The sequence below is a fragment of the Urocitellus parryii genome, unplaced genomic scaffold (assembly GCF_045843805.1).
Source record: "Urocitellus parryii isolate mUroPar1 unplaced genomic scaffold, mUroPar1.hap1 Scaffold_4050, whole genome shotgun sequence".
Taxonomy (NCBI): domain Eukaryota; kingdom Metazoa; phylum Chordata; class Mammalia; order Rodentia; family Sciuridae; genus Urocitellus; species Urocitellus parryii.
The window spans coordinates 18,279-34,787 of NW_027553629.1; the positions used below are offsets into that span (position 1 = coordinate 18,279).

Sequence of the window (16,509 nt, forward strand, 5' to 3'; positions counted from 1 at the left end):
GACATGTTTCTGATTAACACAGCCTAGCTAAATATACACATGGATATTTCCTTCCTTTCGTCCTACTGCACCCCATAGCTCTTATAAAAGCTTTCCATGCTCCTGAGTCACAAACGATGGAGAGTTGAGAAAGAAAATGTTCTCTATCTTGCTCAAATCCATCATTGCAAGAAACCTTTATTTCCCTTGCCATCCTAACTCCTGAGTTTTAATGGAACACAACAAACAGCAAAATATGTCCTTCCCTGTGAAAACTGTAAGGCAAATCAAGTTTAAGGATCACTCTATCATGTATATTGGAAATTTTTGTAAAATAGAGGAAAAATGAATTTTTAAACTTAGACTTTATGGATTAGACTATTATTTTTTTCATGACAGTTTGTCTTTCCTATTCTGATACACTTGTTCTGGGAAATGGTGTAGAAATGCAAAACAAAACAAAGAAAAACTATTTCCTTATACACATATTTCTTTAATAGCCACCAAAAAAAGATTGTTGTTTCCTTTCATCCTCCCCATCCATGAGTTATGTTGGCCTTCAACATATTGCTACAGCAACATAAATAAATCTCTATCATACATTTATACACACATACCCACATCCTAGGAGCACTCTGAAGACACAGACTAGGCTTCAGTACAACTAGGGCCTTGCCCAGACCACTTAAAAACAAGCAGAGGGCTGCTATATGCAAGACTTTCCATAGGCTTGGTATGGCCATCAGTTCCCAATTCGCCTGAGGGAAGTTAGGATGACAAAGGGATAACATACCTAATGGGGGTAGGGACAGTATAGTTTGGAGAACATGTAAGAAATGAAGAAGATCATGCTAGGCTAAGCATGACAGGGCATCTAACAAGTCACCAATTCCCCACACAGAATCAAAGCTCTCAGAACTGGTGGTACAGCATGAAGCCCAGCCTGACTTGGCCCAGAGGAGCTACCTGGTTAGGTGTGGATCTGTGAGCAGTGCTCACTGACACTGTCCAGAAGGGCACTGCTGCTCAGTAGTGTGCTTCTATAACTGTGGAGGAGCTTCACCATGGGGATCACATGTCCCATGTGTAGAAGGCAACTATTTCCTTCGCGTTGACCATCTGAGGACAGCTGTTGAGATGAGAACCGTGCTCTGGCAGGTGCTATGCCACTGAGGCTGTTCAGAAGCAGTGTCACAAGTGCTACTATGCAATCTCACACGCGCTTTGCTTCATGCTGGGCCCAGGGGGATTTGGCTACTGTTATTCCATCACTGCCAGGAAGTCATTCTACCTTTCTGCCTACCCCACAAGGACACATCTCTGACTGCATCTTCAGACCTCCAGCAGATTTAGAGGACTCAAGCCCAGATTCTCCTCAGCAGACAGGTAGTTGTTCAAAAGAGGGGCAGCCCCATTCTTCCTGATGCTTTAAGGACCTGTGGTGGCTTTGCTTCTTGCGTGGCTCCTGGAAGGCAAGGGTCACAAGGCTGGAGTGCACAGCAGGGCCCTTAGAGATTTCACCTGCAAGCAAACATAAAACAACCCTGTTCAGATGGAACTGTCAGACCCTGCTGACGGCACCCAGAGGCTGGAATGAGGGCAAAGCATGCAGGAAGCCAGAACATGGCAGGAGGGGATTAAGAGGATGAGCTTCCAGGTCCCAGCTTAAAGGAAAAGCCTCCCTATGCACCCAAATTCCTGCTGCCCCAGCCACTGCCCCACTATACTCTATGTGGTCAGATCCTACCATTTCCTCTGGATGAGCCAGTTCATGCTACAAGTTATGTGGTCTGAAGAAAAACAAAAAAGTGGGGAGGTTTGCCATCTTCTAGGAAAAGTAGTGCCAAGCATGAAACATGCACATGTAGAAAAAGCCCGTGGTAGGAAGGAGAAAACATGTTGGGGGGAGTTCCCCTGTTAAGTGTGTATCCCAGTTTTCTTGAGGAGAATTCAAAGGGGCAGGGATGAGACCATCTAGTCTACTCTTAACAGATGAGGGGGCAGCAGTTCACAGAGGCAAAGGGGCCAGCCAAAGGCACACAGCCAGTTAGTGACAAGCCTGGAGTTACAGCCCAGGCATCAGGAAGTAGAAAGGGAGGCCTGCACACTGGAGATAGCCAGTGGGATCTGGAGGCTGCTGGGTTACCTTGGCTGGGACAGGATAAGGCTGTACAGAGGCAATCTTGTAAGTGTTGTGCTAAAGAAGCTCAGGAAAGAAAGGAATCATCAGAGAAGAACCAAAGGGAATTAAAAAACAAGAGCTGGTTAAACCATGGCCCACCCTCAGTCACAGTGTAGGAGTCAACCCTTTTGGAATATAACTAAGGAAATATTTCTTTTTTAAAAAATTATTTTATTTGTAGATGGACAAATAAATACCTTTATATTATTTATTTATATGTGGTGCTGAGGATCAAACTCAGTGCCTCATATGTGCTAGGCAAGTGTTCTACCACTGAGCTATAACCCCAGCCCCAATTTAGGAATATTTCTAAGAATATGTTCAACTTCTCTGGCGAAGTTTAATGTCTAAGTTTAAAAGTTTAGTTTCTGAGTTTTAAACCAATTAGTGCACATCAAGTTTTTCTTCAAAGTACTAAGTAATAAGCACTTAGAATTTAAGTAAATGTAGAGAATGTCTAGCATGTATATATATATATATATATATATATATATGTATATATATATATACATATATATTTTTTTAAAAAATCTCTTGCCTTAAGATTCAGTGTTTATTTATTATCAAATTTTATTTTATTTTAGATCAATGAGACCAAGTGGATTTTTTATCATGTTTTTTAAAGAAAAAATGTGTCAAAAATCAAATTGCTGTTCTTAACATAATATTTTGCACTAAAGTCAATTTATAAGGTTGTGCCTTACTCTGCTTTATCATAAAGTAGTTTAGGAAAGTCCAGAATGCCCAAATGGCCCAAAGACCCCTGTACAGACAACTAATTCTCAGAAAACCTGCAAATGTCTCTGTCCTCAAGAACCAACTGAACTGCATTTCTCCTGGCTCCTTGTTTAATTGACATCAAGCAGGAAAAAATGAAATGAAAAATGAGAGATGATGACAAGAGAAAAACAAGGGCAGGGAAGGGAACTGAGTGGGGAGAAGTGATAGGATGGAATCCTAACAGGAGGCTAACTAGGAGCTAGGACCAGTCAAGTGGATCAGATATCTCCTCTGGAAGGAGAAAGAAGGTCAGGGTCACCTACAGACCTGATGATAGACAGTGGTGTGTTAGAGGCAGGTTCTTTGGCTCTGATAGGTGTAATCGTTTCCTTACCTCCAAATTAGTCCTTGCCTTCTTCAAAACATCATGTGTCCTGGTCACTGAAACAACAAAACAGCCCCACAAAGCAGGAATTACCAGCTGGGCCCTACTTGCTGGGCATGTGTTTTCTAAAGCATTTTCTTTTGACCCCTCAATCATGGCCTCTTGCTGACTCCTTCCTTCCCTCCCTCTGCACCCACAATTCCTCATGGCACAGGAGGTTTGGGCCCAGTGACCACAGACTCTCCCCTCCCAACATTCCAGTGCCTCTGTGGTCACTGTTCATCTGCAGCAAAAGTGGGGCATCTGCAAGACCACCCCTTTCCTCTGCTGCTCCACTGCTCAGGGGCACCTACACTGATTGACGATGAACTGCTCCATGTTCTCCTTCTGCTGGTTGGCAGTCTTCAGACGCTCAGCTGTGGTCTGAAGGAGCTTCTCCTGTTTGGATACTTGGGCTCGCAGATCCAGTAGCTCCCTTTCCATTGATTCATCCTGGGGAAGAAGGATAGGCTCTCAGACAACAGTATGGAGACCAAAAGCATCCAGTGCTTTGTGGTTCCTACCAACTGGAAGCAGAACTCTATAATCTTCTCAACACTCTCTGGAGTATGTTCTCTCCATTACAGCCTCTTGATCCTCCAGTTCAGGATAGTTGAGGAAGAGGCCATAGGTAAGAATGTTGAAAACATGAAAGCCCCTAGACTAGCACAGGACTACTGTTCTGTGGCCAAGGAGACCCTGACCCCAGATTGGCAGAAAACTCCCAATTGTGAATAAGACCTCCAATTCAGTCCTTGTAAAAGTTCTATCTCATCCTTCCCCCATCCATACAAGACGTGGAATTTCAGAGATATGATGTATGGGACACAGGGCTGCCCTGAAGACAGTGTGTAAGTCTCTAAATATCTGTACAAATGTGAAGATGGTAAAGCACCTTCCCTGGAATTAGCAGTTAGCTCCTAAAAGATAACAGCAATATTTGTCTGGAACTCGAATATCTGGGAAGGGGATCCAGATGTGGGACCACTCCAGGCTTAGCAATAAGAGCCAGCCTGAGATCACAGCAGATCCTGGGGTTGGGGGCTGGGGGCTGGGGGGGGGGACTCTGGCACAGAGATGATAATTTAAAAAGATATGTTGGGATTCTAGGAGCATGACCATAAGAAGCTTCAGGCTCATGGTGATATCCTCTGATCTTTTGACCAAGGAGACTTGAGGAGGAGAGAAACTTCAAAAGGCCCCTGAATTTCAGTTCACTCAAACTTCAGTTATAGTTCCTCCATTTTTTTTCTTTCTCCTCTTTGATTTATGATCTTGGAGGCTGGAGTATAAGGAGGAGGTAAGGTAATCAGAGCTGCCATGAAAGCAGCTGCCATGGATCAGGGGTTTCCCTCCAGGATGCTCCCCTAAGGTCGTGTCCATACTAATTTCCCATGTGGTTCCTGACCCTCGGAAAGCTGTGGGACTAAGGAGACAGAACCACACCAGAAACAGAAGAGCAGTATTTAAAATGGAAGAAGACATTAGTCTCTTACTGCTTTGCCAGGCAGTGCGGGGCCTTGGGAACTTGGCAGGGCCGCTCGCCAGAACATGGTCAGGAGGGAGGCTGACTCTTCTAGGGTGTGGTGCAGGGCACTGAGACTGCTGCGTAGCTCACGGACTCCTTTGTTGCCTGGTGCCTGTGGAAAGGGGGAAGGGAACCATGGACAACATTCAAGCTGAGATATCTCAAGGCTCAGGATATGGCAGGCCTGTATAGGTCTTAAGCTTGCTTCCTTTTAAGTGAGGCACAAAACATGGGATGCTTGAACCTATAAAACCCTGGTTCATCCCTGTGTGGTCCCAGGACTGAAGTGCTGCTCCCTTTACCTGGAATGCCTCCTCCACCTGGACACCCTATAAGGCTGTCAAGGCACATTCCCATGTCATGTCCTCTACAGACCTGTTACCTTCCTTTCCTGCAACAAAAGACCCTTCTGCATTGGTCCATTCAAGGCACAAGAGGTGGCTTCTCACATTGTGCTCTTGGCACCTTAGTTTGCTTATCAACAGAGGTCTGTGTCTTGCCCTTGAGTCCAGGCTCTCTGGAGGCAGGGCTGTGTCTATTCATCTATGGGTCTCTGGTGGCTCGGCATAGTCACTGATCCTTGGTTTCTCTCAACAGTAAAGTACTCTGAGAAGCACTGCTTCCCAGCCTTTGCTCTGTCTCAACAAATACCATAGTGTCCCACTTCTTACCCTTTCCACACACAAGGTCGTTATGGACGCAAATCCCTCAGCATCTGTCCATCTGATTGATTTTAAGTGGGCCAGCATGGGCCACCATGACTTAACAGGTAATAACTACCGGAGGGTGCTGAGTTCAACACAACATCACATGGATGTCAATACTTAACAAATGCACTACTGAGGATGATGACAATGTTGCACAGACTTCTCTGGGGCTCTAAGGAGGAATATCTAGTTGGCCTTCTCTACAACAGAGTAGAACTTCGAATGAATCAAGAGAAAGGGAAGCAAGGGCCTGGCTAGAATAACTGGAAGATGATTTCTCTGTCATTGGGAGATGCAGGCCACAAAAATAAATAGTGGAGAAGGAAGTAGAACTAAGGACAAGGGACACAAAGAAAGGGTGAACCCAGGAGGTGCAGGTGTGACTACCTCTGAGCTCTGAGATTCAAGGCCCAGGAAGTTGCATGTGGGCCTCAGGAGAGACAGGATCTTTTGCACCAGCTGTTTTCCCTCCTCAATCTGCTCCCTGAGAGCAGAATAGTCATCGATGTGGCCTATGACATGGCGGCCATTTTTGTTGGCGAAGGAGCCATCCGTAGCATCACCCTCCAGCTTGGGAGAGTTTTTCATTCCTGGAGGAGCATCTGATTCCAGCTCTGTAAAAGAAAACCACGATAATATAGGATCTGTTGTTATTCATAATGATATCCTCAGTTCCAGCCAATGCAAAGAGACAGTGAAAGGATCAAGAAAGGCAGCCTTCAAAAATGCAGGATGGTCAAGTCCATAGAGACCTTCTGGTTTCTTTATTTTTATAATCTTTCTTACATCGTTACATAATAAACTTGCTAGAAGACAGATTTTATCTTTATTGACAAGTGGACTATTCAGGACAAATAGTATTATAAACATGAAAAATTTATGGATAGAAAAGGCACAGACAAGTAAATCAGCGGGACACAGCACATATAAGAACGGAGAGATTACAGGGAAATGATGCAAACAGAACAACAGGACAACTGTGGGAAGAAGAATGAAAAGAAAGGCAGCCACAGAAGATTCAATGAATAGGACTGAAGGTTTTGTGGCATGCAGAGAAAATTTTCTAAATTCAGATATTGTACTTACAGAGAACCAACAGTTATTTGCATTAATAATTTTCCATCATGGTGTCTGAGCCATTTAGTTGCCATATTTACCATTTTTCCTGGTGACAATGGCAGTGTCTAAGCCAGGAGAAGAGGAAGAAGAGCTGGGAAGGACCAGAGCAGGAGAATTCATGCCAACATCACGAACTGGAGGGGAAGTAACTGAATCTAGGGAGTAAAGACAATCACAATTTTCAGAACCCCTTGAACATTCTGCACCCCAAATCATGCACAGCCTAATCTTTACCACCCAAGTCTAAGTTGACAGGCCTCCCCTTTCACAACATTAGCATCCACATGCCACAATGAAAAGCAAAAACCAACAATCAGTTCGCTTGGTATGTTTCCATTATTCAGGAAAAAAAAGTGTAACTTCCCATTTAAAAACTTGTTAGATATAATTTTTTAAAAAAATATTTATTTTACTTATTTATATGTGGTGCTGAGAATTGAACCCAGTGCCTCACACATGCTAGGCAAACACTCTGCCACTGAGCCATACCCCCAGCCCATTGTTAGATATCATTTTATAAACCCAAACCTGAGTAGAATTTTGTATACGCTTTTTTGTATAATGCATAAATGTATGCATACATATGTTAAAATGTTAATCAAAGGTAGTGGTACAACTCAGTGATAGACTGCTTGCGTATTATGCACAAGGCCCTGGGTTTGTTGTTTTTTTAAATTTTTTATATTTGTTTATTTTTATGCATACTGAGAATTGAACCCAGTGCCTCACACTTGTGAGGCAAGCGCTTTACCACTGATCTACAGCTATAGCCTCCTTGTTGTTGTTTTTTTTTTTTTTTTTTGGTGCTGGAGATCAACCCCAGGGCCTTGTGCATGCAATGCAAGTACTCTACCAACTGAGCTATATCCCCAGCCCCAAGGCCCTGGGTTTGATTCCCTAGTACTGCAAAAAGAAAAAATAAAGTTGATAAAAAACGCGAAATATCAAAAAAAAAAAAAAAGACAGGAAGGTACTGCTGGGGGAAATGTGGGTCAGAGTGAGGTTTCCAGCTCAGGTCTCTGGGTACTGGGAGGAAGAAGGGACTAAACCATGGGGCTGCATCTCAGCTGGTACAAGGAAAAACACTAAGAGGGGAAACTTGGTTAGAGGCAAGAGGATGGGGCAGAAGTGGATGTCTGTCACCTAGAATGAACATGCCTGCCACCCAGTACTTTCCCATGACTCAAGACCATGCCCATCACGACAGCCCCATAAGGGTGAAACAGACATTCAATAAATGCTGAGAAGTTGATGCCAACTGAGTATACCACTTAGCAGTCCATAGGTATTTCTTACTTGATGGCCACAACAAGTCCATGTAATTGTGCCTTTCATTTGACAATTGAGGTCATACTTTCATAAATGAGTATTCAGCAAAAAAGGAAAAAATAAGGATTAACTTGACTCAGTAACATCAGACAGGAGAGTTTGAAAGCTCAGCCTTTTGGAAACCTGAGCATCAGTGATTCTTGATTAGAATAAAATTGGAGATATGGCCATGCAGGTGAGTGGAGAGAGTGGGTTAAATGATACATCAAAAGTAAAAACAGAAGAAGATGTAGAAGTTGAATAATGTGTCAAGAGCTTAGGTATGAGAGATCTGTTAACTTTCAATTAAAGTGAGGAAAGCAAAACTGAGACTAGATATCGAAGAGAGTAATACAGATCTGATGAACATGTGTATTTACATGCAGGCAAGAGGATGGGGCAGAAGTGGATGTCTGTCACCTGGAATGATCGCGCTTGCCACCCAGTACTTTCCCATAGCCCTGGTTTTCTTAGGGATAGGAGTATCTTGCCACATGCCAAGTTCCCCCAGATGAAGGAAAGGGCCACTCTACAGAGTGTGGCAAGGTCTGTGATACTGAGATAGAGTCTGGTAAGATGAAAAAAGATACAGATTGGGAATCAAAATATCTGGTCCTAGCCTGATTTGGTCCCTAAGTTCTATAAACCTTAGCTTGTCCATTAATATCTCAATGCCCCCGTTTTCTCATGTACTTCAGAGGAAATTAAATATTTGAAAATGCTTGGTAAATTGTAAGGGACCACACAAATACAAGGAATAGATGTTAACATATATAGCTGATAATTATTGAGCAATTCTTATTGTGCCAGACACTTGAAAATGATTTAATTCAATGCTCCAAATAACCATACATGGTATATATTTTATATTATTACCATCTGCAAGTTGAGGAAACCAAGGCTTCAACACTTCATTGTTTAAACACATTGCCCAAAGCAAACCACCTATAATGGTAAACGCAGAATCTGGAGACAGGTCTGACTCTAAATCCCATGCTCTCAGGACACCATATTAAAGCCTCTCCAATTTGAGAACTTGACCCTAAGTAACCTAAGAGAAGCAACAGTACCCCTTCCACTGCACACATATTGGTACCACCCCACTGGCTAAGGGCTTCTTGATTCTTTGTCCTTCCTACCTTGAAAGTGTGACTGCTTATTTCCAGGGTCAGGGTTGGATGGGAAGTTCTGGCTCACAGTGGAGGGGCTGAGGCTGCCTTTGCCAGTACCACCATCTAACTGCTGCTCCAACTGTAGCCGCAGACAGTTGTTCACCTGAATGCTCTGTTCTAGTTGCCCTCTCAGAGCTCGTATCTCTGCCACCAGGTGGTTCAAGTCACTGTTCAAAGGAACTTGGTGACAGCCATCCAGGCTGAAAGCTAAAAGAAGAGAGAAGAGGGGTTTGGTTGCATTGGCCCATTTTTTACAAGCACTTGTGAGAATACTGTTCTGTGACATTCCTTTCTGCCAAGGACCTTACTGTAGTCTCAGAGACTTGGGCAGCAAATCTGTGGTAGAGATGTTAATCATTCCTGTGTAGCCCCTGGGACACACCAAGGTGACACATTTTCAGTTTGGAATTTTCCGAGGTTCAAAATTACCACCATGTACTTAAAGGCATTTGATTGGCAGACAATAACAAATCTGTTATCTCACCTCCTTATTAACCTTAGTTCTGCAGGCTGGAGAGCAGGATCCTCCAAGGCAGGAGGTCAGCACTCAACTAGAGAAGGGTAGGGGCTGAGGGAGAAGATTTGATCACCTCTGCACTCAGAAATCAAAGAGGGAGAGGAGGAATGCACCAGGACTTTTGGTAACATGTAAAAATGGGAGTCAAGTACTTTAGACAGGGGTCCTAACAAAGTGAATTTTTCAGCTTCTCTATGGTTTTCATTTCTACTTACCACACATATTTGTACATACTATAATGAAAAGATCTCAGAAATATTTTACCTTAAAGCCAAATATATACATATATATGTATACTTTTTTAAAAAATTTTTTAGTTGCAGATGGACACAATAACTTTATTTGTTTATTTTTATATGGTGCTGGGGATCGAAACTCAGGCTTAACGCATGCTAGGCAAGCACTCTACCACTAAGCCACAACCCAAGCCCAAAGCCAAATATATTTTAAAATACTGAATTGGTTTTGATCTCTAGCAAGGCAAGAGGGTGCATATACCATGCAAGAGGGTGCCTTGAATTACTTGCACCAAATTGCATTTGGCCCACAGCCATTTACCCATCAAGTGATTATTTGAAGACTTATAAATGTCCTCTTGTCACTCAGTTAAAGAGTATATGAAAAAGCTTTTAATTCAATTTTAATTCTTATTGGATTTTGGAATTAAAAATAAGGAATTTTGGAGTTGTAGTGGCAACAGCTTTGTAATAAATCCTAAAAGACCCGTGAACAGGAGGAATGGAATAAAAGGGGAAGTGGTTTAGGATCAAGTGGCTTCAGAAACTAATCCAAAGTTTCTATCACACTCCTCCCTTTCTCTCCCTAGATCCAAATTACCACTAAGTTTTGCTTATTGTCAGTATTTTTTTATGAAACATTTTTCATGTGTCCTTCTTTATCTTCCCAAGCACCTTATATTAAGCTCTCACTTTTTAAAGCTCCCCAAATTATTTAGCCATCCAAGAGGTTTTTTAGATTCTAATGTCTCTAAAATGTCCCACCAGACTTAACATCTTAAAATTCTGTTTTCATTACATACTTTCTTTCATTGAAAAAGAAAAAACCATAGTTATTTCCATTGTATATAAACCTCCATGCTTGAATTATGGGTTTTCTATGCACTGGTGTCTTTCATTCCATTAATCTGATTTCTTACTCCTCCAATCAAGCTTCTCCTATAGACAGGCTGGTCTCTCTCCTGACCCAACATTCACATTGGCTTTGTACATTTGCTATTCTCTCAGCCTGGTAAGGCCCCTATGCTTCAAGTTCTAGTTCATTTTCCCTTTTTAGTAAACTAGGAAACTAAATCCAGTTTTAAGTAAATTCAAATGTGCCTTCTTCATCTAAAGAAGACAAATAGGGAAATATACCAAAATTCTCAAATACTAGATTATTATTTCAGCAGGTGGCAAAAGTCCTCAATAAAAATGCTAATATTTAAAATCAGGCTTGAAATTTTAAGCTTTCGAAGGTATTTTTAAAAGCCAATTATATACATATATATGTATACTTTAAAAAAAATTTTTTAGTTGCAGATGGACACAATAACTTCTGTTTTATATCTCTTAATTGTCCCATGGTGAGTTGGGGGGTCAGGATTAAGGTAAAGTAGGATGGCTGCATGGCTGTCATTATATATTATTTATAATATTTAAGACCTTCACAAATGATGATAGCACCAGAATAGTTCTTTGCATTAAAAACATGGTATAATCTCACGTTGATTAATTTGTTTCTAGCTACCTAAGTAGGTGAAGTTTGATTCTTGTGGCCTATTGTTAGGGCACCCAGACAGAATCTTGCCCATGCCACTAATGTCTCATGCTTGGGCTTTAAGAGGAGAGGGAGAAGAAAAACATACCTTTTAGTCCTTTTTTAGAATTTCCATAAAGTGCCTCATAGATCTGTAGCTCTGACTGCAGGGAATGGAAGAGCTGCTGTTTCTCTTCACACTGCTGCTGCAGGAGGGCCAGCTTGTGTTGCAGTCTGTCAGGGAGAAGCAAGGGCCCACTGAGCTGGCAGGGCTGCTCAGCCATACTTGTGCAATACACTATAAGCCAACCTTTGCTTCCTAGAGTTTTAGCTCTAGACTTCCCCTCAGGGATCAGGAAGACCATCTCCTTTACTTTACAGATGTAGAAGCAGAGCCTGGGACAGGTAAAGTAACTTGGTGTGAAGCAGCATTAGTTACCTAAGCTAGGACCAGGACAGACACACCAGCATAGTGTCTTCACTGGACCCCCAGTGCTCTTCATGCTGACAGGTAGTTGTGGAGCTTGTGCTTTGGATGAACATCATTCAAACTTGTGCTGCTGAGGCAGCTTCCAGGTAAAGGTGAAAGTAATGTCCTGTATCTAATTGGCAGCATGGGAATGGTCTTTCTCCAGTCTCTGGTACATGCAAGTCTTATGTAACTCCACTTTGGAGTGCAAAAGGTATCCCTAGAGAGGCCCTCCTCTGCTCAAATTCACCCAGGAAGCAGGAATAGCAGATGGGAAACCAGGCTTCCCAAAGAGGACACTACTGTCTTGCCAATGTACCTTATAAATCTGAAAATGGGGCTCCCTTCCCCTTACCTGGAGTCATTTTCCTGGAGGGACAGACGTTCCTCCCTGAAGTGCAAGATCTCCTGTTGCTTCTCCTGCAGGTCTTCTAGAAGCTGCTGCCGCTCCAGTTTTTGCTGCTCCAGCTCCTTTTCCAGCTCTTGAAGGCGGGATCCAGAGGAGAACAGAGCCTCCCTCAGGCATTCTGTTTCCTGTGAGTGCCCTGGTGGGCAGAACAACAGGTGTGGGGTAAAAGCTCAGTAGGGAGATGAGCCAAAGTGCACCAATCAAAACCAAGGTAAGGCATAGGGACAGAGTTTGGCTTACTGTACCCATATATGCTAAAGTCCGGTATACCTCCATTTTTGCAGTGCCTGATTCTCTCATTTAGTATGGCCTCCCTCACTCTGAAGGAAGACATTCTGGTGTCTAAAGCTTACCCTTTATTGTTTGTTCAACAATCTATCTCAAATTTGCCAAAGACCAACATCAAGATTTCTTGACCATGGTTTTTAGAATATATTTTTTCATCATTTTGAAAATTGGGACATTTGTTTTTGGCAGGGCTAGCAGCATCTCTCTGATCACAAATTTTCAAATATGATTGATAGGAACCTTGAGAATAAGGCTGGATGTTCAGTCAGTCCTCTGAAGTGGAACTTGCCTGGGCCTAGCAAACAGTACTCATTTAAATCTCTACTCTCTTCTCACCGGTAAGGTCTGTTCTATTCTTTCCAAATATGCAATGATAGTTTAGTCACTCTTCCTTCTCTCTTCACTATTAACTTTTGTTATCTTCCCCAAGCAGCAACCTTTCCTCTGAAGTATGCTTCAGAGTGACTAATTAAGGAATTTCTCTTGAAGCCTTTGGCTTCCTCAAGCATTTCCTCATTCTGGATTTATTCCTCTCAGAAACTATTCTTAGCCTTTTTGTAGATATTTAATAAATATCTGTAAGCAAAAAGAATTTGTGATGGTTATACATTGATTTGATTGGGTCAATTAACTCTAAATCAGGTGCCTCCCAGGTCACATGAGAAATGACACTTACCCATAGATGCCCATCAAATACAGTTGGGAGAGTTATGGAGAACATTTGCTAGTACCTCCTGACACAGAAGTGTAGGACTACCTATCAGAGAGCAGCGTGAAATGTATAGTGAGGGGATGTGGTGAGGTGACAGAAGAACAGATGAGGGACACACTGCTGCAATTCAGTGTGGAGAAATGTGACAGGAAATACACACACACACACACACACACACACACACACACACATTTCTTCCTTTCAAGGGTCCAAACCAGCTGTGAATGGGAAGAGGTAGAGTAAATCTCAAACTGATAACCAGTTTGAAAGTTAGTGACTCTGAACCTCTGTAGATGGACTTCTTGGGAGGGCCATGGTTGGGACCTCTTAGGAAGTAGCCCTTTGTAGAGTGAGAGTGAGAATGGCTACGAGAATCTTGAATTGGTAGATTAACAGCTTAATAGCTGTTATCTCTGCCTTCTTTTCTTTGCTTCTCCAATTGGTGACTGCTGTGGCCAGGGAAGAAAGAGACATGGGTGTTACCAGTTTGTGATTTTTGTTCACCTACCTCTGGAAACGTGACTCAGCTGAGCTTGAAGGCTCCGGTTTTCTTCCCTGAGGGCTCTGTTCTCATTGTAGAGCTGAGGCATAGATTCCAGGTTCTGACTGTAGAAGTGAGAGGTGGATCCTGTCCAGGGAAACATACATTTGAGTTACAGATACTTCCAAAAGTTTGCCATTCTGTATCTCCCAGAGATCTTTTGTCCCAACCTAGCAGAAAGCTCCCAAAACTCTAAGCAGCTCAGAGGAAGAGCACAGGGAGAGAGAAGAAATAGTGGGGGAAGGCCCTTATAGATCAGGTTTTACCACATGCCAATCACAAGGACACACAGAATCAGTAGGCAGCATGTAAGGAGATTAAGTATGATGTGAGAAATAAGTAGACTCTGGGGACTAGACCTAGTTCGGCCTGGAGGAAAGTTATTCTCTAAGCTCAGATACATTCATGAAGTAGGATAATAACGCTTAGCCATCTCCCTTGCTGGACGGTCTGTAGGGAGCTACTGAAGGAAAGTATACCAAAGGGTTTGAAAACTGAAACTCTGCCAAAGGGCCTTTTCTTCAAAAGTTCCCTAAATACATCCAGAAACAGGAAGAGCCGGGCCTTCCCTACCACTGTCACGGGCAGTGGAACTGAGGCGGTGTTCCAGCTGCTCCCGCAGGCGGTCATTGATGCAGATGGACTCTTCCAGCCGCTGGCGCAGATTCCGGATTTCACCAAGATGCTCTTCCAGTAGGTCAGCCCCTGCATCATACCACCAGGACATGGAGAGAAGTGGGAAATGAGAGTCCTGGTTACTAGGAAGAATGGGAGATGGATCAGCCTCAGCATGACCCCTAAAAATCACCATCCTTCTGCTAACTTCCTTCTCTCACACGGGCACTGAGGGGACACCGGTAACTTTATTTAAAGAGTAAATGGGCTTTCAAGCGCAGAATGGTCCTTTACTAAGGAAACCCCATGGGCTCTCTCTCACACAGAGGCCTGGTAAAGTTCCACATGATTTAGAAAAATAACTGTCAACTCTGGTTAGAGCTTGCCTACCATCGGGAAAGGCCTGGCCACCGCCTGGTGTGGCTTTGAGGATGATAGAAAAGTCCTCACTCTGACTTTCTTCTAATGCCTTTCTTCTTACTGATATTATGACTGAACAATTTTTAGCATAGTCCTCCAATCCTTAGAGAGAAGGCCTAAATTAAAAGCACATGACCTTCAATTTATCCCATGTGGTTAATGACCCAAACTAAAACCTTCCCTCAAATCGCTTTTAATATGGTGGGAAAAGCAGGATAGCCTGCATAGATTGAGGGATCTGAAGATGGATTAGAGAGGAGAAAGGAGCAACCCCCAAGGAAAGAAAAAGGATGCAGAAAAGAAAAGTGGAAGAGATGCTAAGAATAGACCGCATCAACTATACCATTTTGTTTGGGGCTCAATCTTTTTCTGAGAATTATAACATCTTACTATTGGAACTGAGCTGTGTTCCTGTATCCACCTGCTTAGTTATACCCCTCCACTTGATGTGATTGTTTTTTGTGTACAATACATATGTGTACGTGGGGATTTCATAAAATTCATGACTGACAGAAGAAAATCCCTGTGAACATCTGCCTGGCCATCTAGAAGGGTCTAAAAGAGTGGGCTGCAAAGAGGTCAGGTTCCATGAAGGAGAACAACATGTGTGAGAGCACAGGGGATGGGTCACTGACTTTTCTATAGCCCTGCAGAGCACCAAAACCCTCTGCAGAGAGAAAGAAAGGGTGCACTTAGCACTTAGAAAGAATGTGGTACTAAGACTGCTCTTTTTTTTTTTTTTAAAGAGAGAGTGAGAGAGGGGAGAGAGAGAGAGAGAGAGAGAATTTTTAATATTTATTTTTTAGTTCTCGGCGGACACAACTTCTTTGTTGGTATGTGGTGCTGAGGATCGAACCCGGGCCGCACGCATGCCAGGCGAGCGTGCTACCGCTTGAGCCACATCCCCAGCCCTAAGAATGCTCTTTGATCATATTCCTACTCTGGGAGCCAGGGGTTGGGGAGGAGTGAAGAAGCCCTGTCCAGGTAGGAGACGAGCAAACCAAATGCTATTCCTTTCAAAGGCCAAGACTCTCAGCTTTGTGTTTACCTGTGGGTTTGGAGTTAGGCTGATACACTGAAGAACCTGAAGAGATGTCCCCAGAGACACTCCCTTTCTGAGGTCTCATGACATCCCACTGGCCATTGCTACCCAGGTACCCAGGATCCAGGATTCTGCCCAATTCCATGGCACTCCTCATTGGAGAGTGGGACTGGGCAGGGTTGAGGTAGTGGGAAGAGCTGGTTTCTGAATGGCTGCCTGGCAACGTGGCTGTGGAAGCTGGAGGAACACTGCTGACACCTGCAGAAAGAAACATGAGTGAGAAACCAACAGGGTGTCAGAAGGGAAGGATCAGCAAGGAATTCTGTGATTACTAAGAATGGAGATTACCAGGGGCCATGTGGGTCTTCAGAGGTCACATCCACTGTGAGACACCAATGGCATAAAGACCTAGAGGGGATAACTTGCACCTTTTGTACTTCTTAGCATGAGACACCAATAGAAAAGGATGGATAAAGTAACCTGAATCACCTTCGTATACAAGGAAAAGTCCAGTGACCCTATTCCTGGATCCTACTATAATTCTTCATGACAGAGTCTAGGAAGTTTCCCGAGAAGTTCCAGAAATAGGACTTACTCCCAAT

At 43.2% G+C, this 16,509-nt stretch overlaps 1 protein-coding gene across 5 annotated transcripts; it reads right to left on the reverse strand.

Moving 5' to 3' along the window:
- Positions 1 to 451: 451 nt before the first annotated feature.
- On the reverse strand, positions 452 to 16,196 carry LOC144252362 (myomegalin-like). 5 transcript variants are annotated; one of them, XM_077794738.1, is made up of 13 exons: positions 15,914 to 16,196; positions 14,404 to 14,535; positions 13,798 to 13,917; positions 12,236 to 12,425; positions 11,521 to 11,645; positions 9,107 to 9,346; positions 6,698 to 6,814; positions 5,928 to 6,154; positions 4,802 to 4,945; positions 3,620 to 3,758; positions 3,276 to 3,322; positions 2,126 to 2,146; positions 1,262 to 1,500 (listed from the first exon to the last, which is right to left on the reverse strand). In XM_077794738.1, the coding sequence occupies exons 1-13, from the start codon at positions 16,179 to 16,181 to the stop codon at positions 1,459 to 1,461; spliced, it is 1,812 nt and encodes a 603-aa protein (XP_077650864.1). In that variant the 5' UTR covers positions 16,182 to 16,196; the 3' UTR covers positions 1,262 to 1,458. The 5 variants fall into 5 exon arrangements, with proteins under 5 accessions (XP_077650863.1, XP_077650864.1, XP_077650862.1 ...); XM_077794736.1 differs by having other exon boundaries at positions 2,126 to 2,176; XM_077794737.1 differs by lacking the exon at positions 2,126 to 2,146 and having other exon boundaries at positions 452 to 1,444.
- Positions 16,197 to 16,509: the final 313 nt, after the last annotated feature.